Source organism: Melanostigma gelatinosum (assembly GCF_949748355.1).
Source record: "Melanostigma gelatinosum genome assembly, chromosome: 5".
Taxonomy (NCBI): domain Eukaryota; kingdom Metazoa; phylum Chordata; class Actinopteri; order Perciformes; family Zoarcidae; genus Melanostigma; species Melanostigma gelatinosum.
Window position 1 is genome coordinate 28,003,261 of NC_136638.1, and position 27,079 is coordinate 28,030,339.

General features: G+C 42.2%; 1 protein-coding gene and 1 long non-coding RNA gene across 2 annotated transcripts in view; one reads left to right on the forward strand and one right to left on the reverse strand.

Annotated features, from left to right (window-relative positions):
- Positions 1-27,079, reverse strand: part of LOC306777937 (transcription factor COE3-like) — a 124,239-nt gene that overhangs the window by 79,274 nt on the left and 17,886 nt on the right. Inside the window, exons 3-6 of the mRNA XM_079269243.1 lie at positions 26,174-26,237; positions 23,295-23,350; positions 20,736-20,809; positions 12,334-12,402 (exon numbers count right to left, since the gene is read on the reverse strand). Of these exons, the coding sequence (XP_079125369.1) occupies positions 12,334-12,402; positions 20,736-20,809; positions 23,295-23,350; positions 26,174-26,237 (263 nt within the window). The remainder of the gene's footprint in view (positions 1-12,333; positions 12,403-20,735; positions 20,810-23,294; positions 23,351-26,173; positions 26,238-27,079) is intronic.
- On the forward strand, positions 7,149-9,113 carry LOC306777838. The gene is made up of 4 exons (XR_013772013.1): positions 7,149-7,261; positions 7,596-7,680; positions 7,971-8,030; positions 8,850-9,113. It is a non-coding gene; the product is annotated as an uncharacterized lncRNA (long non-coding RNA).

The window sequence follows — 27,079 nt, forward strand, 5'->3', positions numbered from 1 at the left end:
CAATTCATAACAGTGCAGTGCCAGTGTTTTTGCACCGTGCTTAAGTATGCTTAGTATGATTTTACAGGGCAAACATTTCCAGAAGAAACAAAAGGTCAGACAAAGCCTGTGATACATGTAAATAATGGAATAACTCCCTGCCTGCTCAGGAGAAAGATAAGCTACCTAGCTCAGTAGCTAGCCATCTGTCTCTGGAGCTAAGTCTGCTCTCTTCCAAGCTGCAACAACACTTAGCCACACAGACGTGCGTTGTCATTATAACAACTAACTCTTCAATAGACCACGGAAAACCGTAAAATGTATTTCTATGGTGGCACCCCTTGTAGCTAGCAAAGCTCATTGTAAGTTGTTTTGTAACAACTAGCTATATGGTGGCTACAGGCCTCATTTTTTAACTCTTACTTTGAATATTCCCGTGGTGACCTTCTGATCTAATGCATGGAATCTGAGGATAAAACTCTCTTGCGCACAACACTATATATATACTATAGGAAGAACTTGGAGCAACATTGCATTGGGGTAAGGATAAAAACCCTGACTTTTTGTCCCGCCCTTCCGGACTGCCGAGTTACGATTTTCCAAAGTTCTGTACAGTTTCCCGTAGTGATTTATGGCATTTAGCATTCATTTGGCTTAAATAGACGTTCAGTTAATACCTAGAAAGCAATGGGCTAGCATGCTGACCATTTCACAGTAATTAAATCTTTCCACATAGATTGAGTGGTATGAAAATCAATGGGAAATTCCGTACACCTTTCCTGTAGTAATTTATGGCATTTTGACTTTATCTTGACTTTATTTGGCCTAATTTCCCCAGAAAATAATGGGCTAGGAGGCTGACATTTTCACAGAAATTCAAGCTTTGCCCATTCATTAAATGGTATGAAAATCAAGTGGAAATTCCAAACACTTTCTCCATAGTGAACTATGGATTTTTGACCTAAGTTGGCCTAAATTCGCATAGAGAACAACGGGCTAGGACCCTGAAATTTTCACAGCCAGTCGACCTTTGGCCAAAGACCACATGGTATGAAAATCAAGTGGAAATTCCATACACTTTCTCCATAGTGAACTATGGATTTTTGACCTAAGTCGGCCTAAATTTGCATAGAGAACAACGGGCTAGGACCCTGAAATTTGCACAGCCAGTCGACCTTTGGCCAAAGACCACGTGGTATGAAAATCAAGTGGAAATTCCATACACTTTCTCCATAGTGAACTATGGATTTTTGACCTAAGTCGGCCTAAATTTGCATAGAGAACAACGGGCTAGGACCCTGAAATTTGCACAGCCAGTCGACCTTTGGCCAAAGACCACGTGGTATGAAAATCAAGTGGAAATTCCATACACTTTCTCCATAGTGAACTATGGATTTTTGACTTAAGTCGGCCTAAATTTGCATAGAGAACAACGGGCTAGGACCCTGACATTTTCACAGCCAGTCGACCTTTGGCCAAAGACCACGTGGTATGAAAATCAAGTGGAAATTCCATACACTTTCTCCATAGTGAACTATGGATTTGTGACCTAAGTCGGCCTAAATTTGCATAGAGAACAACGGGCTAGGACCCTGAAATTTTCACAGCCAGTCGACCTTTGGCCAAAGACCACGTGGTATGAAAATCAAGTGGAAATTCCAAACACTTTCTCCACAGTGAACTAAGGATTTTTGACATAAGTCGGCCTAAATTCGCATAGAGAACAACGGGCGAGGACCCTGACATTTTCACAGCCAGTCAACCTTTGCCCACAGATTAAATAGTGCGAATATCAATTGGAAATGGACTGTGTTTATTTCACCCAACAGAAAGGATTCGAACCAAATGACACTTATCTTCCCAAGTGGCCGAAAGCCAGTTTACACCAGTCTTTTCTCTAACTTTTTATACTTTAAAACGGGGTAGAGTTTTGAATCCTTTTCTCCTTCAAAGAGGGGCTCGTCACCATTACATACCTATAATCTGGACGTCGTAACTGCAAGTTAAGGTCCCCAAAAACAGCCACAAAGGGCTTAATTGGGGCCTTAATCCCTTATATTAGTGGATTTTTTGACATATGCAAGAATGGCCATAACTTCTCAAATATGGATCCCAGAACCCACATATTGTGGACACACATTGTGGACTAGGCCTACAATAGGATCACCTGAATAAAATCCCTCTAGATTATCTAGAAAAGATTTTTGCCTGTATCAAACTCCGACTTCAGCATGGGGTACACGTCCCTAAACTGTACACCCTGTCGCACTCTTGGTGAGATTAGACCAACTTTTACTTCTGAAGATGTCAGAGCCCTGCTTTTTTAATATGTTGTAGACAAGCCCCAATGAGGCACATTCAAGTTGGATGGGACTCCCTAGCACTTAGCATGCCTGCGCGGGAAGAGGGGCAGTTGGCCTACATTTGAATGGGGCATTTTGAACGATAAAATGAATGGAAAGTGATTACCCAAACGGCCCATCCTTCAACTAGTCATAACTTCTCACAACATGGTTGAATTTGATGGGATATTATGAACTGGGTAAACTGGGTGAGATGGGTGAACTGGGTGAGATGGGTGAACTGGGTGAACTGGGTGAACTGGATGAACTATGGATTTGTCACCGAACTCGGCCCAAATTCCCATAGAAAGCAATGGGCTAGGACCCTGAAAATTGAACGGTCAGTCGACCTTTGGCCGATGACCATGTGGTATGAAAATCAAGGGGAAATTCCAAACACTTTTCCCATAGTGAATTATGGATTTCTCACCGAACTCGGCCCAAATTCCCATAGAAAGCAATGGGCTAGGACCCTGAAAATTGAACGGTCAGTCGACCTTTGGCCAATGACCATGTGGTATGAAAATCAAGGGGAAATTCCAAACACTTTTCCCACAGTGAATTATGGATTTCTCACCGAACTCGGCCCAAATTCCCATAGAAAGCAATGGGCTATGACCCTGAAAATTGAACGGTCAGTTGACCTTTGGCCAATGACCATGTGGTATGAAAATCAAGGGGAAATTCCAAACACTTTTCCCATAGTGAATTATGGATTTCTCACCGAACTCGGCCCAAATTCCCATAGAAAGCAATGGGCTAGGACCCTGAAAGTTTAACAGTCAGTCGACCTTTGGCCAAAGACCATGTGGTATGAAAATCAAGGGGAAATTCCATACACTTTCTGCGATGGTACACTTTCTGCTATGGTAAACTCCGTATACGTAGAAATTACGGCCTTTTGACTCAATTCTGCCTAAAGACACCTAGAAAACAATGGGCTAGGAGGCTGAAATTTTCACATTAAGTCAACCTCTGCCCCAAGATGAAATGGTCTGAATATCAACGGGAAATTCTGTACAGTTTTCCCATAGTGATTCATGGCATTTAGCATTTATTTGGCTTAAATAGACGTTCAGTTAATACCCCTAGAAAGCAATGGGCTAGCACGCTGAAATTTTCACAGTCAGTCGGCCCTTGGCCACAAACCACGTGGTATGAAAATCAATAGGAAATTCGGTACACTTTTCCCGTAGTAATATATGGCATTTTTCTTCATTTTAAAGTTATTTGGCCTAATTACCCCATAAAACAATGGGCTAGGACCGTGAAATTTTCACAGTCATTCCATCTTTGCCCCATCGTTAAATGGTATAAAACTCAATGGGACATTCCAAACACTTTTCCCATAGTGAACTATGGATGTCTCTACCCAGATGACACTTATGTTCCGACATGGCCTTCAACAGTCTTTTCTCTCAAAATGTCCACTTTAATTTAAAGTAGAGATTTGATTCATTTTCTCCTTCAAAGAGGGGCTCGTCACCATTACACACCTATAATCTGGGCCTCGTAGCTGCAAGTTAAGGTCCCCAAAAACAGCCCCAAAAGTCAAAATTGAGGCGTATGACCTCATCTTTCGGCCTGTTTTGGCAAGTGAGAAACGGGCCATTAAATCGTAGTGAAAGGTTGGAACTGCCTGATTTTTGCATAAATCAGTCGCCTGTGATAAGGTGATGCAGAATCTAAAGCGAGATATCTGTAGAACCTTGGGAAAGCTAACTTCCGGTAGCAGCATGCTAACGACTTGAATCCAATTGAACCTTGAAGAGGGTCCTGTTTTGTCCATCATATGTGAATTTCATCAAAGAAGGCCATTGACAAGTGTTTTAAAATTGATCAATATTAAAAAGTGGTCACAATCCAGATTTTACCAGTCTTTTCTCAAACTTTTTATACTTTAAAAAGGGGTAGGGTTTTAAATCCCTTTCTGCCTCAAAGAGGGGCTCGTCACCATTACACACCTATAATCTGGGCCTCATAGCTGCAAGTTAAGGTCCCCAAAAACAGCCACAAAGGGCTTAATTGGGCTCAATTGGGGCTTTATTCACTTATATTTTGGCATATGCAAGAATGGCCATAATTTCTCAAATATGGGTCCTAGAACCCCCAGATTGTGCACACACATTGTGGACAAGGCCTACAATAGGACCACCTGGAAAAAATCCCTCTAGATTATCCGGAACTGATTTTTGCCTGTATCAAACTCAGACTTCAGCATGGGGTACATGTCCCTAAGCTGTACACCCTGTCGTACTCTTGATGAGATCAGACCATCTTTTACTTCGGAAGATGTCAGAGCCCTGTTTTTTTAATATGTTGTAGACAGGCCCCAATGAGGCACATTCAAGTTGGATGGTACTCCCTAGCACTTAGCATGCCTGCGCGGGAGGAGGGAATTGGCCTACATTTGAATGGGGGATTTTGCCAGGATAAAATTAATGGAAAGTGATGACCAACTGGCCCATCCTTCAAATAATCATAACTTCTCACAACATGGTTGAATTTGATGGGAAATTGCTTGGCAACATTCCCCTTGATGACTTGAATAGGAAAATATTGCGGAAAAATCTGCAGACCCTCTGGAATGCTATCTCCTGTTAGCAGCATGCTAATGACTTGAATCTAATTGTACCTTGAAGAGGGTCCTCTTGTGTCCATCATATGTGAACTTTAGCATAAAAAGCCATTTACAAGTGTTTTTATTGCACCCAACAGAAACAGCAACATGTACACATCATTAACAGTCTTTTCATAATATGTTAGTTAAATACACATATAAATACTTCTGTTGAATACAATGGCTTGTAAATAGTTGTAGTTTCTATTTTATGAATATCAATGGTTGTATAATTTTTTCAATAGTTCAAAAATGCTTCTATTACTTAACTTCATTAGAAATACTTGTTTCATTTCAATGTCCTTTTTTAATTGAATTTTTTTTTTACATACTTTATACTAAATTATAGTTGAGCAATAAAGTCTCAACTTAAGCAGGTATTTTATGTAATCCTTCCGTTTTAGTAATTACTATTACCTGTCTAAGTTATTAACAACGGCTGCAGACCAGGCCGAGCCTCAGAGCTCCCTCATGCTGATCGTGACCGAAGGAGTGGGGGATGGGTGAGGTTACGGTGGGGACAGTCAATGTCATGTTCTGTGTAAAGTACCTTAAGTTTCATTGCTGACATTACACAAAACCTGACGTTTACCATCATCATGGGGACCATGGCGTGGCCCCTCCCCCATCAGTGCATGCGCCCGTGGAGAGGTGACTCACTGCCTCAGACTGTCGAGCGGCTCCACACACATGTAACTTGACGGGCTAGCTGTGGAACCTGGATGGAAATGGTAAGTTTTTAATTATTGTCCTTGCTCCTAATGTTGGTACATGTACTGCCATATAAAAAGAGCTGTTGCAATGTGCTGGAAGTTAACCGAGATGGACAGCTAATATTAGCTAACACTAAGCTAACATGTGCAGCTAGCATGTGCAGCTAACAGAGCTGTGAGTGGAGCTGGGTCTGGATAAAGGTGGAGGTGGGTCTGGATAAAGGTGGAGGTCTGAACAGACGTGAGTGCAGCTTCCTGCTGTCACAGTGTTTTAACACATTGATATTCAGGCTAAATGTAGCCTCTGCTCCAAGGAGATGAACTACAGCAACAAGGGCTCACATGTCCTCTCATCACACTGTTCACTGTTTCGGGCTTGTCACCTTTTTCACTCATGAGTTTGCAGGTATGCGATCTGAGACCAGCCTACTGTTAACGGAAGGCTGGACAACTAATTACAGTTAACTACAAATGGATAATTTACACATCGTGGGGCTTTTTTAGTCACAAAATGATATTTAGATATTGTTTAGAATTTATATTTTATCATCATTATCTTTTCCCACAGAACGTGAATATTATGCTCAACAAAGAGACATATTTGACATATTGAGTCAAGGTTAACTTTAAAAAAAAGTATTTCTTCACATGTAAGCAGATATTGTAATTAAAATAACCATGGGTATTGAAGTAGAATATTTAGCCTCATACTTTCAGAAATAAGTAGATCACCTTACTATAATGCAGCCTATAAGACCAGAACAAATTACTTTTAATTTCAGTCAAAATGTAATAATAGCAGCTCAGGCAACAATTTTAATTACACAAAATTCTACCACTGCAGCTTGAAATACTGAGAAAGTCTTTTGTAATAGTGGAGAATATTATACTGAATACTTCAGGGAGTCTATTGGTTTCAATCCCAAACTGATCATACTCTCAGGGTTTAAATCATATAACTATTTAAAAATAGTCTAGACGCAAATGAAACACATTTTGACCCATCAAAGATGATGTTGAAGTTATTAGTTCATCGTAAACCATATTAACATTTCTATCCTCTAATATATTTGCAGGCGCTGATGTGACAGATGGCTTTAACCCTGAACAGACCAACGAGGTAGGATATGTCATCTTCTTTGGGTTCTTAATTGACAGTTAACCTGCTCGACTGTGAATGTCGAACAGAAATCAAAACAATGCTAGAGTAATTAATTTCTTACAGACTACAGCTAGTTAATCACACATATTAGACTTCCATTATTACGACAGTGTTTCCCACAAGGATAAATTAAATAGTTTGCACTGCAGCCACTTATTCATAATGTCTGATGAAATATAAGTTGTAGTATTTGTTGTTTGGTTGTGTATTATTTTATTTATGTAAAACAGTGTAGACTGGTAGGTAGGTAGGTAGACTGGTAGGTCGACTGATAGGTAGGCAGACTGGTAGGTTGGGAGCCTGTCTAAACATTACAAAAAAATGATTTGTTTTTCAGGAAGAACACCAGCGGTCCAGTGACAATACCGATATTCTTGACCCCACTCCAGCTGATGTCGATGAGGACACAAGTGTTCCAGAGCTCATGAGAACCGACAGTGGAGTTGTAAGTTTATTTGCAAAACTTCACATTCTAACATGAAAAGGGCCATGACATCTGTCAGTTTACAGGAATCAGGGTAATATTTTCAGAGGCTGTGATGATTATTGAAAGCGGTAATGTGAAGTGCCACTACGAGACAAAGCACAAGTCTTTTGAGCTAACGTCTCGCATCTCAAATAAAGGCACAGGAAAATAAACCTAAGAGCCCAGCACTCAATTTCTTTTCTAAACATGTTGCCTAGTTTTAGTCTATTGTTTTGTCTTGACATTTATTATTGTTAAATGCTTGTGATTTTACAATGAAGAATATCCAAGTCTAATCCTTTCTTTTTTTAAGCTCAACAGACAAATGCTCAGAGACAAAAGAGAACCTCTATCAAGTTCTGAGTACAGTGATGAGGATGATCCACATCCAGCCAAAGGTAATATTTCGAGTAAATGTGAGGATTGTGAAAATTTCTGATAAAATATTTCTCTTGGAAAGAAAGCACACACTGTCCAGGTACATTGCTAGCCTTAATCATTTGCATGCCTTTTACCTTGCCTGTATTATTTATTGATTTATTTCCAATCACTTTCCCTAATACAGTTTCCTTAAAATACCACATGAGTGTTTATTCTGTGGGCACCAACAGATTGTAGACACTATTTGATTGGATGTATGAAATTAATTGAAAGTCTGTTATTCTCAGTTTTGCTTGTGTTTTAATAGGTAGTTTGGATGAAAAGATGCTGGTTGGAGAGGCCTCTGGTCAATCACACACAAAAAAAGGTAATCTTTTCAAAGTTTTTCAGTTTCTCACCTAGGATCAAGTTATTTAGTGAGTCCACTGACATGAGAATACATTTTATAGATTCCCTATCCAAAATAGAAATAAACTAATAAACTATCATGTATCGTTATGTAGTATGTAACTTAGTTAATACGTGTATTAAGTAGTTCAAATGAGCTCCACCTTTACCAGCTGCAACATTAAAGTGATACATTCATTAATGCATCGATAATTATTATCCAATGATTTCAGCCTACTATAAATATATTATTTTGTCCATTCTGCATAGTGAGTATACTTTAACTTTCAATATTACTCTGTGCGTTTCTATCACGCACCTGGTTTTTGTGTGCCCAGGTTTTGAGGCTAATGAAACACCATATTAAAGTAACTGGCATCATTACGTAAGGAAATATAATTTCACATCATCCAGTATATTGAATTCAGAATCATCTATGTAAAGGACTCATTTGTTCAGGTCAGTAGATCTCATCTAGTCCTAAATCACATAATGTCCTCTGGACTAAATGGACAATGACCAGTTGTTTTAAATGAAGTACTCCACTTGTGTCATGTAATACTGAAGCTAGTGTTAGTAAACCGTGTCTTTGTTCATACTTCTGCAACTACCGTCTATATTTCTGCTGCGAGTTCTATTTTTGTATTAGACACTGTTGCTCCAAATACTTATGTTACTGCAACTACAGGTTGTTCTACTCGTATTTTGTGTACTGCTACAGTCAAGATCGATACAACATTATAGCCTCAGTACTTGCTGGTTTTTGAATAACATTAAATTACTGTCTCATTTTATTCAGGGTCATCACAAACAAAAAAACAGAAGTGGACCAACGACGAAATCCAGGCTGTGGAAAAAACACTCATGGACCACATCAGATCTTGGAAGGTTCCTGGAATGCATTCAGACGTCACCACTAGCTCTCAAAGGAAGGAGGTGGGAGGCAGTGAAATTTTACACAAAAAACCGAATTGATGCACTAAAGCGAAAGTCTTTGCAAGAAAGGTAAGCTTTTACATTTGTGCACTATTGTGTTCAGATGGAAGACTACAGGTACAATCTTTGCTGGACATTTATGCACTTCTGTTGCTGGACGTTGTTCAATATTGTCAAATGGAAGGTTTAACAGGTTTTTTGTTTTTTTTGAGGAATTCATAATCGTGCCTGTTCTCTTTGACATTCCTCGTTTTCTTTGTTAAATATTTGAATATTTATATTTGCGTTACGGCATTAAAGTTGTACGAATCTATTTTGTGATACACAAACATATTTTCGTTGTATTTTTTGTTATTTAAAACCATTTCACTACACTTAAAAAGTGTACATTGCAGTGCAGTTGTAATAGAAGTTGTACACAACAGTTGTGAGGCATTGAAAGGTTTTGAAACAGTAAGTGTTGAAATAATGTTTACAGAATTACAATTTAAGTATTGTAGTAGTCAAGTTCAGTATTTGTTTTGCAAGTGAAATACTACTTTGAAATATTATGCTGAGAGCATTGCAGTTGTGATACTGTGATATTCAGCTCCATCATTTGTAGGTTTTTTTTTCAACTGAAATACAAAGCACTGAATATCACAGTATCAAAACTGTAATGCTTTCAACTGTAATATTCAGTGTACTATATCTGAAAAATGCACAGAACTTTGAAATAAAGCTGTGAAGTTTGAACATTTCTGATTCTGATCTGACATTTACATTGAGTGGAGTTCAATATACACAGATGAGTCATTATACAATTACAACATTTAATGGTGAATCCACAAATGCAATATTAAATGAATTAACAAAATATAATACAGAAACAACTCTTTTTTTTAAATAAAGCTCTAGTTTCTATAAACTTACCCTCCATTGAATACCTTATATAGGCTTGAATACCTTATATAGGCTTGAATTCCGTATATAGGCTTGAAAGACACATTTTTAACAGTGTCCCCTGGTGGTGGTTTGTATTATGACATGATAGGAGCGTCCCCGCTGGGATAGAAACACCAGACAAAAATTCAGTTTTTTAAATTTGAGAAGTTTTGATACTTGAGTTGATATTTTGGTTCCCAGGACCAAAACAAAATTTATGTGATGAAAAGTATGCCGTTATTCCATTCAGAAAATGAGGTCCCCACGCGTAACCTCTACACAGGCGTCCCCACCATGTAGCAAAAACGTGTATGTGTGTGTGTGTGTGTGTGTGTGTGTGTGTGTGTGTGTAGGTGTGTGTGTGTGTGTGTGTGTGTGTGTGTGTACACTGTATGAGTGTAGGATGTATTCCCATTCTAGCATGTATGAACATGTGTTTATACATTTTCTCTTATATATGTAGAGAGAGCGTGTCTGCACTCATACGGTATATGAGTGTGTATCACCTCTACGTGTGTGTGTGTGTGTGTGTGTGTGTGTGTGTGTGTGTGTGTGTGTGTGTGTGTGTGTGTGTGTGTGTGTGTGTGTGTGTGTGTGTGTGCGTGTGTGTGTCTGTCCTGGCCGAGGTCCAAGGCCTCTCTAACGAGCCAACATGGAGATGATACTGCCCCCCCCCCATTCTCCCTCCTGACCCCCTCTGAGGTCATTGGCTCCCACCGCTGCGACCCGGCCAATCACAGCCGGGCGCTGTGACGGACAGCCGCCGACTCCAAGGACACCGAGGGCGGAGGGATTAGACGGCGAGGACGAACCTTAATGAAGGATTGTGATGCAGAAAAAGTGGGGCTTTTGGAGCCGTCTGATTGGCTGTCGAAGTTTTTATTCATTCTTTTTTTTATGTGGCATTGGATGAAAAATAGATGAAGAGTCATTTAAAATATAGAACAGAGTCCATGCAGCAGGTTTGGTTTGCATCGTCTAAAAACAGGTTTTAATGCGGTGGGGGGGATTAAAGTGTGGGTGAGGAGGGGGAGTGAGGTGAGGTGAAAGACAGATGCATACAGATGTTCTAAAAAACAACAAGTTAGTGACTGCAGTTTGGCTGATGTGAGCGCTCAACAACACACAGCTCATAGAGCAGATTAACACTGTTAACATATAGATACATACATACACATATATATATATATATTTATATATCATTCAGTGTGACTTTCACTTCCTGAGGACATCATTATCTCTCAAGTCCATCCACAATAAACATCCATAAATCCACAAAAGACGCCGCAGAACCTGAGAATTGTCATGTTTTTAAGTTTCCTTCAGTATCACAGTAATCCAGCGATAGTTGTTCATGAGTTCACTCTAAAGAAGAGATGCTAACTGAGACATCTGCATACTTTTAATTCAATACAGCATGATGTTCATTTAGTACATTATGGTCCATTTAGAGTCACACAGACCATAAAGCAGGGGATGCTTTAGGGCGGGGCTACACGCTGATTGACAGCTCTCTGGGAGTCTTACAGCTTGAACTCTTTCACAGTGTTTTCTAACTAGCTCCGCCTTTTCGTGTCACATCTTGTTGTTAAAAAAAACAAGATGGCGGCTGCAAGCCAGCGTTGTTTATCCGACTGGTGTTGATTACACAATTCACACAGTCGAGTATCTCGTCGGAGGTGAAGAGGTGAGGAAGAAGTGAGACGCCACAAAACAAGGATTTGGAAAATGGCAGCAACCAAAGAGCTGATAATTAATAATAATAATTCAACTTTACTCCAACAAATCTCTTCTAAAGACAGCTTTACTGTCAAATAACTCCAGATTAATTGAAAGATGCTAAAGATCTAAAACAAGAACATGAATACTTTAATAACGCTGCAACTTTATCTTCTGTAAAACAAGAACCCAGAGTGTTTCAGGGTTCCTTCACATGTTCAAAACACTTTCTACAGACTCCTCGGGAGAACAAGTCAGCATCTATAGCTTCCTGTTTAGAATCCAGAACGCCACGAGCATCACAAATCTTTCAGAACGTCTGAACTTTATGTTTCAGAAAACAGGATGGGAGGTATATTCAGTTTTTTCTCTTCTTATCCAGACACAGAAGTTACTCAAATGTGTAAAAACTCTGCCAGATATCAATAAAACGGAGCATCCTGGACTGAACCCGACTCCACGAGTGAAGCTGAAACAGTGTGTTTGTGTGGAAGGAGAGGAGACAGACAGGTACACAGCAGAGAGACAGAGAGGGGACAGACAGGTACACAGCAGAGAGACAGAGAGGAGACAGACAGGTACACAGCAGAGAGACAGAGAGGAGACAGACAGGTACACAGCAGAGAGACAGAGAGGAGACAGACAGGTACACAGCAGAGACACAGAGAGGAGACAGACAGGTCTGTGACCAGGTGAGGTCCTACCTGTCGATGATGACGGGGTCGGAGGGCGTCTCGTTGCGATTCCCGCAGCTCTTCTTGTCACAACACCGACTGGAAAAGAGAGAGAAAGGAAACGCAGAACGTCAACACATGTGTAGTGTACAGCAGCTAACGTTAGCATCAGAGCTAACGCAGCATCAGAGCTAACGTAGCACCAGAGCTAACGTAGCATCAGAGCTAACGCAGCATCAGAGCTAACGTAGCACCAGAGCTAACGTAGCATCAGAGCTAACGCAGCATCAGAGCTAACGCAGCATCGACAAACACAGAAGAGCAGACGTCGTATTTCTGCACAGATTGAATGTTTACATTTTTTTGTTCTCACATTTAAGCTTCAAAAAGTGACCGTCTGAGATTAAACTGCAGAATGATTCATCACATGGTGTCATTTCTGTTTGAAAGTTTTAAAACAAGTGAATAAATCTGTAAGAGCAGCAATAATGTTATTAGAGGATCCGCATCATAAATCAGACGAGCCGATGTAAAACTCTGATTCTCTGCTTTTCAAGAGAAAGTTGATCAGAAACAGAAGGAGATTTTTACGATGTGCACATCAACGCATCAGCAGTAATAATAACATAAAAGATCATGCATCAAAGACAATCTGCTTTTTGAAAACAACACTTCCATATTTCTACTTAATATTTAATTGTTTTTACTTCAGTAAAGTATCTGTTGGTCAAAAGGAGCAAACATGGCAGCAAGAGGTGGAAAACAAACTCCTATAATAATAATAATATTAACAATAATAATGCACACAGATTTAACCCCAGGCCTGCTACATGTATTCATATTTTAACACATAGAAAATATAAATCACTTAATTTTATAAAAGCTCGAAGCAGCAAAACTAAAAGCTGAACTAGATCAGAACTTTGTCTCTATTTCACCTCAAATTACAAACAGACGACATCATTCTTTCCAAGAAGGTTTCAAGGGATTATTAGGAAACCACAAGAATAAATAAAGGAACAAATAAAGTCTCACAAAATTATTTTATTTTGAAAAGCGGCCCTGTTTCCCCTCCACTCTCTCTGTCCAGCTGGGTGGAGTCCAAACCAAGGTTACTAACAGTTGGATGACGCACAGCAATGGAGGCACCACTGTGGACCCCCCCCCACACACACACACACACCTCAGTGCCATCGCCCCTGACAACCAGCCAGCCAACGGGGCAGCTGCTCGCCAAAGCAGCCGTCCAGGTAGCCAGAGGGCAGCCCGGTTCCATCCAAACGGCTCCAAAGGCTCCGAACATTAAACCGGACCGGAGTCTGTGGAGGCATCTGGAGGGAGCGCTGGGTTTCTGTCTCGGCTCCGTGGGGGGGACGGAGCCAAACGAGGCTCTGAGTGTCGTGGGTCAGTGTGTCGAACAGCAGCAGACTGAATCCAGCACATTAATATCCATCACACAGACGGGAGGATGCTCAGACGGGCTGCGTTTAGTCTCCGACGGCCGGAGGAGGTCAGTGAACGCACCACGAGGCTCAGAGTCAGTCAGGGGGGTTACTAAGTATAAATATAGCTCAGTATATATATATAACTCAGTACATTTATAACGATGTAGATTTATAACAAAATACATTTGTAAAACAAAAGTACATTTCTTGCAAAGTAGGCTACATTTATTTCATTTATTGTATTTATTTTATTTATTTTATTATTATTTTTTTTAAAGCAGCAATTTTTTATTTGATTTTCTTGTTTTACTGAAGTATTTTTAATGCAAATGAAGTACATTGATAACAAAGTACAGCTACCAAAGTGAAGTACTAAAGTACACTTCTCAGGTACAGGTAAACATTTATATTTGCTACTCAGAGGGAAATATCGTCCTTTTGGTTTTCTAAGTCGTTGTTTTGTCTCTGTGATTAACATCTTTAATGGAAACGAAGACGAACAAGTCGAGATCTAAACTCATCTATATTTAACAAATAAATAAAAATAATACTTTAAAAAAATTTGAACCATTAAATTCAATTTGTAATTTTACACGTTTCTCTCTGTTTTTATCTTCACCTCCTTACCGGCTACATTCAACGTTTACTTCAACATCATTTTTAATCTTTGGGAGATAATAATAATAATTAAAGTCCTGTGACCAGCTGCAAGTCTTTTTACATTTTTTAATGATATTTATTTTGTCAAGTCTTAAGTTATCAAAATGTTTGAATGTGACTTGAGATTTCACAGACAGACAAATATAATCAACGTATGATATTATTATACATATTATGTTACGAAACTATATTGTTTAAACTCCTGTCAATTCATCAGTAATAATAATCCATCAGTATAACATCTGATAACATAACCCTGGGTTTCACTATTTAAGACGCTGTCAAACTTTTATTCTCCATGAAGAGTATTAATAAACTCTTCTGTTACATGAGAGAAACATTCGAGCCTCAGAGGAAACATTCACACGTTTCATCCAGCGAGACAGAATGTCAGAGAACGTCGGCGCAGCTCTGTGAGAATGTGACATCCGTCATTAATAACAACAACGCTATCTGCACTTATAATCTCCGTCTTTCTCATTGACATATCTTCCGGTAATTCTTAAAACATTAATCATATGGCATATGACCCCGCGACGTCCAATTACGCCGCTGCCTCGTTGGCCCCATGCTGTCCTGAATCACATTGCCATTTGACAAACAAGCGTCAAAATCGCGGAGCTGCGAATGCCAAATGAGACGCTTTATGAATCATTTATCGCAGCGTTTGATCTCGTAAGTACAGAAAAATCACAAACTAAGCGGCGTGTTTGTGTCTCTCTGTCTGTCAGCGTCCGTATCGATGTGTACGCGCCACTGTTGCCAGAGAACGCGCCACAATAATTTATTCCCCCAGCTACTTGGAACCATTAGTGAAAGTTCCAGGAGACCAATTAGCATTGGAAACCCACTGGTGCCGCTGTGGTGACAACCTCCTCCAAACTGCCAAAGAAGTGTTATAAACAAACCGGACCCCAGGAGCACTGCCGGGGCCCCTCCAGGGACCCGGGGCCCCTTTCCAAAAGACAAAAACAAACCTTGGCTGAGCGTCCACAATATCGCCTTAATGACGTTTCCCCCCGGGCCGCAGACAGGCTAACACCACGGCCGGCTAATGACTGAGAGGAACAACACACACAAACCTGAGAGGGAGTGTGAAGCCGAGTGTGTGTGTGTGTGTGTGTGTGTGTGTGTGTGTTTGTGAGAGAGGCTAAAAACAGGAATAATAAAGCTAACAGTTTGTGCGTGTTGTTGCCGCTGTCACTCATTTTGTTGGGGAGATGTTTGTCTCCTCCTCGGGTCGCTGTACAAACACTCTCAGGCCCCCAAAAAGAATTCAGCCACAGGAGCCAGTTTGGCCGGCAACCCCGGCCGATTGCCGGTTGCCACACACAAGCATCATTACTGCTGGCTGCTGCTCCTCGGCGCTCTGCAGCCACTTCAGACGTTTGCCACAAGTGGAATCTACTTAAGAGCACAAAGAGAAGGTTTGTCCGGGCATGTCGGCGCTCCGCTATCACACAAATAAAAAATAAAAAAAACAGAGAGAGCTCCCTTCAAAGGCTCCCCTGAGGACGGTGCAGCGCGGGCGTCAGAGGCCCCGGCTGCTCGGATCACAGCGTCCAGATAACACCGAGCAGGACGGGGGCCCGGCAGCGCAAGGGCTCGCTTTCAAAGGGCAAGTGTTGTAATTACCCGAAGGCCTGGAACGCATCGGCAGCAGCATCAGCAGCAGCAGCAGCAGCAGCCAGGGCTGATGATGCTGCTGCAGCCAGCAACGCCAGCCAGCCGGCCAGCCGGCCGGCAGCCGGCACCGCCTGAACTGGAGGCCACCCTTCCTCTCGGCGAGCGTGGCAGCAGGTTTTGGGGTTTTTTTCCGCCCGGAGCCTCTGGCAGCCAGCGAAGGGAGAGCGAGGGGAGAGCGAGGGGAGAGCGAGGTGGCCGCGAGGTGAGGAGAGCGAGGGCTGCCGGAGAGCTGGCGAGCCTCGGGGAGCCCCCGCTGGCAACACCGCCGTGCCAACCTGGCTGCTCACTGGTTTGTGATCGGTAGTTTTTGGAAAGCGGCAGAGTCCCGTTTAAGAATGGTTAATGTGCCGCCATGAAATGATGGAGAGGTCGCAGCTGAAATACACGCACACACACGCACGCACACGCACGCACACACACACACACACAGGATTTCTAGATTCTGATACGTTCATTTCTGAAAGATCTCTGAAACAAAGTGACTAAAGAACACGAGGAGCAACTTCATTTAAACTTCACCTTTCTCGAAGAAATTAGGTTTATATTCTACTTTGGTTCCCAAATATTGTTGAGAGAAACCAGACAGGAGTCAGACGTGACTCCGGTTTATGCAACAGAAGGACTTTGGTTACATTTCATCAAAGATCATAGTTTCTATTAATTGTTGCTTATGTTAATTATGTCAACATGTGTCTCAAGTCAGTGTTGACTTTTTCCGGCCACCATCTTTCTTTAACCTGAACCAATCCTGTGGGAGTCTAAACCATCAGATATTTTGGCAGAAAACAAGCGAAACATGTCGTCAATGATGCGTTCAGTAGCAACATATCGTTGCAACTTTCAAGCTGATTGACATATTTTGATTCTACTGCTCACTTTTAATGTTTTGGACGGTGTGTTTGGCTAACAGCTAACCGCTAACAGCACTACCTGCACCTACACTGCTGAGTCCATCGCCGCAACTCAGTCGCTGCCTAGCGGGCTGATCGGTGAGTTTAATCTTGTTTTGGCTTGGATTCTATGAGGTGTCTTATATCGGTGACTTTGAGCCGATTGCTTGCAGGGGGGGGGGGTATTCATTCAATCACACAATAGCGGTCGTTGCAGCTCTGTTCTCTGTCAGCAGATCAAAAACTTGAAAAGCACCTCTACAATTATAGAAACACTGTCCTATCCTCCAACAAACACTGACAGGCCATTTACGACAAATAAACACCATAACACAAATGGGGAAATCTATAAATATAAGTTCAAACTTGAACGCCTGATAGGAAGGACCAGCACCCCCACTTCTCACGTCCAGCTACGAGTACAGAGGAGTGACTTAAAGCTGATAGTTAGAGACACAACACTTATATTTATCTCCTGTTGGCTGTAAATCTGCTCTGTAACCAGAAACTTCAGCCGTCACATGAATGTAGTTGAGTCGAAAGAACTAAATAGAAATAGGAGATTCTTGTTCTTTTAATCCAATAAGAGGGAAACAAGTCGTCCCTCCACCTGAAACAGGTGCTGAGTGTGATCCAGGTCGACAAACCCAACAGGGAAAGACGCTCTCACCTGGGAGCGTGACGGCAGAGAGATGGAAAGAGTGAGCCGCTCTCTCATTAGCGAATGGAAACACAGCATCCATCAGGGGGAAAGCTGGTTAATAATCACACTCAATCACATAATGACTGAAGCTGAGAGACGCAGATGGAAATAGAGCCGCTATCGAAAGGAATCTGGTGGAAGGGGGGGGGGGGGCTCGACGTACCGAAGTTTAGAGATACTGAAGTTTAGAGGCACTGAAGTTTAGAGGTACTGAAGTTTAGAGGTACCGAAGTTTAGAGGTACCGAAGTTTAGAGGTACCGAAGTCTAGAGGTACCGAAGTTTAGAGGTGCTGAAGTTTAGAGGTACCGAAGTTTAGAGGTACTGAAGTTTAGAGGTACCGAAGTTTAGAGGTACCGAAGTCTAGAGGTACCGAAGTTTAGAGATACTGAAGTTTAGAGGTACCGAAGTTTAGAGGTACCGAAGTTTAGAGACACTGAAGTTTAGAGGTACCGAAGTTTAGAGGTACCGAAGTTTAGAGGTACCGAAGTTTAGAGGTACCGAAGTTTAGAGTTACCGAAGTCTAGAGGTACCGAAGTTTAGAGGTACCGAAGTTTAGAGGTACCGAAGTTTAGAGGTACCGAAGTTTAGAGGTACCGGAGTTTAGAGGTACCGAAGTTTAGAGGTACCGAAGTTTAGAGGTACCGAAGTCTAGAGGTACCGAAGTTTAGAGGTGCCGAAGTTTAGAGGTACCGAAGTTTAGAGGTACCGAAGTTTAGAGGTACCGAAGTTTAGAGGTACCGAAGTTTAGAGGTACCGGAGTTTAGAGGTACCGGAGTTTAGAGGTACCGAAGTTTAGAGGTACCGAAGTTTAGAGGTACCGAAGTCTAGAGGTGCCGAAGTTTAGAGGTGCCGAAGTTTAGAGGTGCCGAAGTCTAGAGGTGCCGAAGTTTAGAGGTGCCGAAGTTTAGAGGTACCGAAGTTTAGAGGTACCGAAGTTTAGAGGTACCGAAGTTTAGAGGTACCGAAGTCTAGAGGTACCGAAGTTTAGAGGTACCGGAGTTTAGAGGTACCGGAGTTTAGAGGTACCGGAGTTTAGAGGTACCGAAGTTTAGAGGTACCGAAGTCTAGAGGTACCGAAGTCTAGAGGTACCGAAGTTTAGAGGTGCCGAAGTTTAGAGGTGCCGAAGTTTAGAGGTACCGAAGTCTAGAGGTACCGGAGTTTAGAGGTACCGGAGTTTAGAGGTACCGGAGTTTAGAGGTACCGAAGTTTAGAGGTACCGAAGTTTAGAGGTACCGGAGTTTAGAGGTACCGAAGTTTAGAGGTACTGACGTTTGGGTGAAGAAGAGATCTAACAGGAGGTGAAACTACAGCCGGTTCTGTTCTGTTTCTGCTGTTACCACCAGTTCACTACTTAACCAACCCATGCATCAGGAAACCAGTTCACAGATTAACCAGTTTAATGCTAATGTAGACCAGTTTACATGCAGCAAGTTTAGCTGCAGAAACCAACATCAACTGTATGTTTCTGCAATTATATGTTATATTATATTCATAATATTATAACATATGTATGCACACTTTACTGCAGATAAACCCAGTTAAGATGTAAACCAGGTGACTGTTTGCTCTACCGGTGTATTCACATGTAAGCCACCTTATCAGGCCCTTCAGCCATCACGTCAAACAAACCAGTTTGCTCCACAATAAACCAGTTAAACCAACTCTTTAACCTGCTGGTAATCAGATCAGGTTGATTCATGAAATAAATAAACAGAATAGAAACACATCTTCTCTTCTTCATGTGGCTCAAACACACAAAGACTGAGACTCCAGCTTCAGGTGTGTGTGTGTGTGTGTGTGTCCTATTTTTATCCCCCCCTCCTCCCTCACTCTTCTTCTTCTTCACTCCTCAGACTGAACCAGTAAAACCATTACCTCACAGACAACAGCAGAAACACGCAGGCCAGGAAACGTGTTGATTGGTGTGATGAACGACAAACCACCAGCTGCTCTCACACACACACACACACACGCACGCACGCAGACACAAACACACACACACGCACGCACAGACACACGCACACACACGCGCACACACACACGCACACACACACACACACGCACAGACAGACACACACACGCACGCACAGACACATGCACAGACACACACACGCACACACATGCACACACCTCCTGTATCTATAAACCATCTCTCATTCATACAATGCAGCTCAAAGAGATAATACAAATAATAACAAGAATAATGTACAAACTTACACAAACATCAGCATCAAAATAAACTTAAGGTACCAAAAGTAAAAGTACTCATGCAGATGAATATATCTTACATTATTGTATTGTAGTTATTGATAATATAATAAGCTGGAGAGTAACTGAAGTATGTATGGTAATAGAAGTATAGAGTAGCAGAAAATGGAAATACTTAAGTACAACTTCAAGGTATTTGTACTTTACTAAAGTACCGGTACATGACTTGAGTAAATGTACTTAGTTACATTGCAGCTCTGCTCAGAGGTAACTATGGTTCTGTTTACTCTGTGGGTAAGTGGAGAGCTGGGCCGTCTTTCAATCAGAGGCTCGTCGGTTCGATCCCCGGCTCCGGCTCTGCTAGTCGCATGTCGATGTGTCCTTGAGCAAGGCACTTAGCCCCATAGCTGTAGCTGTGGCTACGGTGTGATAGAACCTTTGGAACCTTTGTAAGTCCCTTTGGATGAAAGCGTCTGCTGAATGACTGTAATGTACTCTGAAAGCTTTGGTTACTTTTCAGATTCTGTTTGTAACAATTTAAATGAAACACAGATGAATAACAGGTGCTGCTATTTATCTTCTAGGCGATAAAATTAAATAAAAGGAATTCATTCTAACTTTAGGACACAACATTTCATTAAGTTGGCATGAAGATACGAGGATGAAGTACTTTTGACGTACTGAACCTTCAGTGCTCATTATAACACGAAGTACAACACAACGTTGAGCTCTGATGTGAAACTACACCGTTAATACACTCGGAGTGAAACCGCAGGAGTCGCAGGTTCGACTCCCTGAAGAAGAACAGGACAGCGGGGGCTCGTCGGGGGGGTCTCACCTGCACATGATCTCGTGGGTGAGGAGGACGCGACACATCTCTGGGTTCTTGTCCTGACCTTCGTAGAGGATCGGCTGATGGGACACAAACAGACAGGAAGTCAGACGCTGACTCAGCAATAAAACTGACAAATAATCGAGAATTTATCTTATTAGGGTCGAGGTTCCGTTCATCTGAGGTTAACATAAGTATGTTTGGTTGGCTCGGGAGGCTGAATGGTTGATATCTAGAGGTGTTGATTCGTCCAGAAGTAAACCAGTTAACTGCATGTTAACCGGTTTACTCTGAGATAAACCAGTTTACTCTACAGATCATTGAATGTCTAAACTAGTTTACCGTTTTCAGTCAAACCAATTGACAGATAAACCAGTTTAGTACACACGTACTCCACATGTAAACCAGTTCATAAACCAGTTTAGTACACATGTACTCCACATGTAAACCAGTTCATAAACCAGTTTAGTACACATGTACTCCACATGTAAACCAGTTCATAAACCAGTTTAGTACACATGTACTCCACATGTAAACCAGTTCATAAACCAGTTTAGTACACATGTACTCCACATGTAAACCAGTTCATAAACCAGTTTAGTACACATGTACTCTACATGTAAACCAGTTTAGTACACATGTACTCCACATGTAAACCAGTTTAGTACACATGTACTCCACATGTAAACCAGTTTAGTACACATGTACTCCACATGTAAACCAGTTCATAAACCAGTTTAGTACACATGTACTCTACATGTAAACCAGTTTAGTACACATGTACTCCACATGTAAACCAGTTTAGTACACATGTACTCCACATGTAAACCAGTTCATAAACCAGTTTAGTACACATGTACTCCACATGTAAACCAGTTCATAAACCAGTTTAGTACACACGTACTCCACATGTAAACCAGTTCATAGACCAGATTAGTACACATGTACTCCACATGTAAACCAGTTTAGTACACATGTACTCCACATGTAAACCAGTTTAGTACACATGTACTCCACATGTAAACCAGTTCATAAACCAGTTTAGTACACATGTACTCCACATGTAAACCAGTTTAGTACACACATACTCCACATGTAAACCCGTTCATAAACCAGTTTAGTACACATGTACTCCACATGTAAACCAGTTTAGTACACATGTAATCCACATGTAAACCAGTTCATAAACCAGTTTAGTACACATGTACTCCACATGTAAACCAGTTCATAAACCAGTTTAGTACACATGTACTCCACATGTAAACCAGTTCATAAACCAGTTTAGTACACATGTACTCCACATGTAAACCAGTTCATGAACCAGTTTAGTACACATGTACTCCACATGTAAACCAGTTTAGTACACATGTACTCCACATGTAAACCAGTTCATAAACCAGTTTAGTACACACGTACTCCACATGTAAACCAGTTCATAGACCAGTTTAGTACACATGTACTCCACATGTAAACCAGTTTAGTACACATGTACTCCACATGTAAACCAGTTTAGTACACATGTACTCCACATGTAAACCAGTTCATAAACCAGTTTAGTACACATGTACTCCACATGTAAACCAGTTTAGTACATACATACTCCACATGTAAACCCGTTCATAAACCAGTTTAGTACACATGTACTCCACATGTAAACCAGTTTAGTACACATGTAATCCACATGTAAACCAGTTCATAAACCAGTTTAGTACACACGTACTCCACATGTAAACCAGTTTAGTACACATGTACTCCACATGTAAACCAGTTCATAAACCAGTTTAGTACACATGTACTCCACATGTAAACCAGTTCATAAACCAGTTTAGTACACATGTACTCCACATGTAAACCAGTTTAGTACACATGTAATCCACATGTAAACCAGTTCATAAACCAGTTTCGGCACTGAAACCGTTCACAGGTTCAAATCCCACACGAGGTTCTGAGTGAGTGAAAACCGGAAAAGTGGGAGTCGGCTAAAGAGGGAGCTGCACAGCTGGAAAGGAAAACACATCAGTGCTGCAGAAGTAAGAGTGAAGAGGAGGAGGAGGAGGAGGAGGAAGAAGAAGAGGAGGAGGAGGAGGAAGAGGAAGAGGAAGGGTTTGAGGAGATTCTTCTGTGAGGAGTTCGTTAAAGTTTGAGGACGGAGAACGAGAGTTGGAATGAATATTTTGGGGTTACAACGAGGTGATTGGTTGTTTGAGCGTCTCATTGTTGGTAAACAGTTTGTTCTGGAGTCACAGAGGGTCCGAGACTCAAACCTATAAAACGTGTTCGTCAGCTCCACTAGCTCTCACCAAGCTTTACACCTTCACTCCTCTCTTCTGAAGGTTTGTTCACACATCATTCAGAGACTCGTTCAGATCAGTGAATCACTAAACACGAGAACATAGATGTTCATGGCTGTTGACAGTATCTTCAGATTTATGGAGTAAAACAAAGAGATATTATAAATTCCTTCTGTAAAAACCTTTGACCGTCACATGTCAACACAATGACAGAATCATTGTGAACCTGCTGTCATCTTCACGTTGATGTTCTGGACTCTGTGGATGGTCTCACCTGTTTGGTCATGGAGTCGATCAGCCGGACGAAAAGGTCCTGTTCTGTCCTGATGCCTGAAGAAAACACAGAAACACACAATGAACAGTAATAATAGTAATAATAATAATAACAATAATAATAACAATAATCAGCAGAAAGTGAATGAGCAGAATTGACGGCCTTATGACACATTTATTCACACACACACACACACACACACGCACACACATTAGCCTGTTATGCTAATTCCCTCAAAAGAAGAGAACCCTAATAACGTTCTGTAAATGAGTTCTGATATTATTTATGTCCCGGTAGTGTATTTATGTTTTCTGTAGCTCTTGTCGTCTCGTCCCGGCTATGCTAACACCCCCCCCCCCCCCCCCCCTCAGCATAAACAAACATTAGCGCTGCTCCAGAGCTGTTTATTATTTATAGGCCATGCCGCCTTTAACTGCCGAGCCCCCCCCCCCCCCCCTAGTTTCCTCGAGGATAACAAGGAATCCTCGTTCTCCGACAAATTAAATATCAATCAGGGCGGCTCGTGTTGTATTAGTGAGTGTGACACCAACAGGACATGAGGCGGAGGGAGCGGCGTCGCGGGCTAACACCTGTTAGCGAGCGGAGGAGCAGCTCGCGTTGTTCTCCAGCGTGAGCTTTTTTTGTCCTCGCGGCTTCCTGTGATTTCCTTAATTGACATGATTCACTCCCAGAATGCCGAGCGGCAGCAATCCCTCCCCGGGTTTGCGGATGAGGTCAATTAAGCTACGATGCTAATCCCACATTTGGAGTGATTTATCCCCTTTTTGGACAAAAAAACGCTCTTTTATGGCTTCACTTCATCTCACACATACAAGATGGAGAAAACTGTTTGGTTAGTTGTCAGATATTCCAGATGTGTGTCTCTCTCTCTCTCCCTCCCTCTCTCTCTGTCTCTCTCTCTCCCTCCCTCTCCCTCTCTCTCCCTCCCTCTCTCTCTGTCTCTCTCTCTCTCTCCCTCCCTCTCTCTCTCTCTCTCTCTCCCTCCCTCTCCCTCTCTCTCTGTCTCTCTCGCTCCCTCCCTCTCTCTCTCTGTCTCTCTCTCTCCCTCCCTCTCCCTCTCTCTCCCTCCCTCTCTCTCTGTCTCTCTCTCTCTCTCCCTCCCTCTCTCTCTCTCTCTCCCTCCCTCTCCCTCTCTCTCTGTCTCTCTCGCTCCCTCCCTCTCTCTCTCTGTCTCTCTCGCTCCCTCCCTCTCCCTTTCTCCCTCTCCCTCTCTCTCTCTCTCTCTGTCTCTCTCTCTCCCTCCCTCTCGCTCTCTGTCTCTCTCTCTCTCTCTCCCTCCCTCTCTCTCTCTCTGTCTCTCTCCCTCCTCCCTCCCTCTCCCTCTCTCTCTCCCTCTCTCTCTCTGTCTCTCTATCTCCCTCCCTCTCTCTATCTCACTCCCTCTCCCTCCCTCCCTCTCTCTCTCTCTCTCTCTCTCTGTCTCTCTCCCTCCTCCCTCCCTCTCCCACTCTCTCTCCCTCCCTCTATCTCCCTCCCTCTCTCGCTCCCCCTCCCTCCCTCTCCCACTCTCTCTCCCTCCCTCTCCCTCTCTCTCCATCTCTATCTCCCTCCCTCTCCATCTCCCTCCCTCTCCCTCTCTCTCCCTCCTCTCTCTCTCTCCCTCTCTCCCTCCCTCTCTCTCTCTCCCCCTCCCTCCCTCTCCCACTCTCTCTCCCTCCCTCTCTCTCTCTCCCTCTCTCCCTCCCTCTCCCTCTCTCCCTCCCTCTCCCTCTATCTCCCTCCCTCTCTCGCTCCCCCTCCCTCCCTCTCCCACTCTCTCTCCCTCCCTCTCTCTCTCTCCCTCTTTTCCTCCCTCTCCCTCTATCTCCCTCCCTCCCTCTCCCACTCTCTCTCCCTCCCTCTCTCTCTCCCTCCCTCTCCCTCTATCTCCCTCCCTCTCTCGCTCCCCCTCCCTCCCTCTCCCACTCTCTCTCCCTCCCTCTCTCTCTCTCCCTCTTTTCCTCCCTCTCCCTCTATCTCCCTCCCTCCCTCTCCCACTCTCTCTCCCTCCCTCTCTCTCTCTCCCTCCCTCTCCCTCTATCTCCCTCCCTCTCTCGCTCCCCCTCCCTCCCTCTCCCACTCTCTCTCCCTCCCTCTCTCTCTCTCCCTCTCTCCCTCTCTCTCTCTCTCTCTCTCCCTCTCTCCCTCCCTCTCCCTCTATCTCCCTCCCTCCCTCTCTCGCTCTCTGTGTGCTGATAATAAACTTTTTTGTCCAGCCGCACTAGAAGTCGAGTTGACCTTTAATATAAATTCCTTCCTCCACATAAACTCCAATTCATGCAGGAAAGTTCACAACTGAGAGAAACCGACGGTGTCACCTGTGGGACCCCCCCGATCATTAGCTCCACTTCAATCAATCAACACGGCCCACGTTGAACAAAGACTCACCTGACCTACAGAGCTGCCATTTAAAAAGAGGGAGAAGTTTAACTCCGCGCTGTCAATCATCTTTAACATCACCGAGTTCAACCGACTGGTTTTAAAAGATAACCGAGCCAACGAGAGCGATGATCAGACATCTTAGCCAGTCAGAAATAGGGGCGGGGCGTCGTACTTTGTTTCTTAATAATAGATATCACCTTTTTCTCTTTCTTTGTTATAATCTGTAATAACTATAGTTCAACGTGAGCATTTTTATTTTTGTCAATCTTGTCATTTAGAATTGTGTGGCGACGTCATCTTCTTTCCTTTGCTTAAGGAGATAAGGAAGGAAGCATTGAAGCAGCTTTCCTTAGCATTTAGAGAATTCAAACTCTTATGGCGGCCAGTTATGCAATTATAAATATATAAATATATAAATATATATATATATATATATATATATATATATATGTATATATATGTATATACGTATATTACAGTATTATAAGGCGACTCACCGTTGCTGTAGAGGAGCTGTAGTCTGTAGTGGATCCCGTTGTTGGTCTTCTCTCCATTGTACTCCTGTCACACACACACACACACACACACACACACACACACACACACGTTACACAACGAGTTCTGTGATGAAGGTGTGTTGTTGTTTTTTTATTTTTTTATTTTGTATTGCTGAGTCGTGTTGTGGTTCCTGGTTCCACCGTGTGAAACACTTTGCAACTTTGTTTTGAGTTCAGAAAACATAAAGTTCATTGTTAAATTATTATTACTACAAGTTTGTTGTTAAAACATTTCATCTCTTTCATTCTTTGTCCGTGGGGAACGTGTTTCCATAATGAAGTCTTTACTTATTTAGTCTCTTTTTAAACAAATCTAAAAAATATTTTAAGTTGTTTTAAGTGTTTTCCTAAATCCTTTTATCCTTTTTATTGTTTTATCTTATTTGTTTATTCTGTACACGTCTGAGTTAACATGAAACTCGACTGTTTATGAAGAAAACCTAAAAAATATATATATTAAAAAAGCAAAACAATATTTTCTAAAATCAGTTAAATTTTTCAGTTTGAGGATATTTTAAATGTTATTGTTGTTGTGGTTGTTTATTGTTGCCGCTGGGTGAACTTTGAACTCTGACACACGTGTCAGAGGATCATGGGATCAGGGGACCAGGGGATCATGTGACTCGGCCTGACTCGAACACGACGTCCACGGGACAGTCAAGTCTCTCTTTGTCTCTTTCTTTGATGTTTAAGTTGTCGAAAGGATCACATGAGTGTAAACTTGTTGTTTACATACACTTATGGATTTATATGCATTCATATTTATTTATCTAGTTTATTGACAATTTGCTGTACATGTTTACTGCTCAATGTATTTACAATCTACAAAGATGATATCTGTTATGG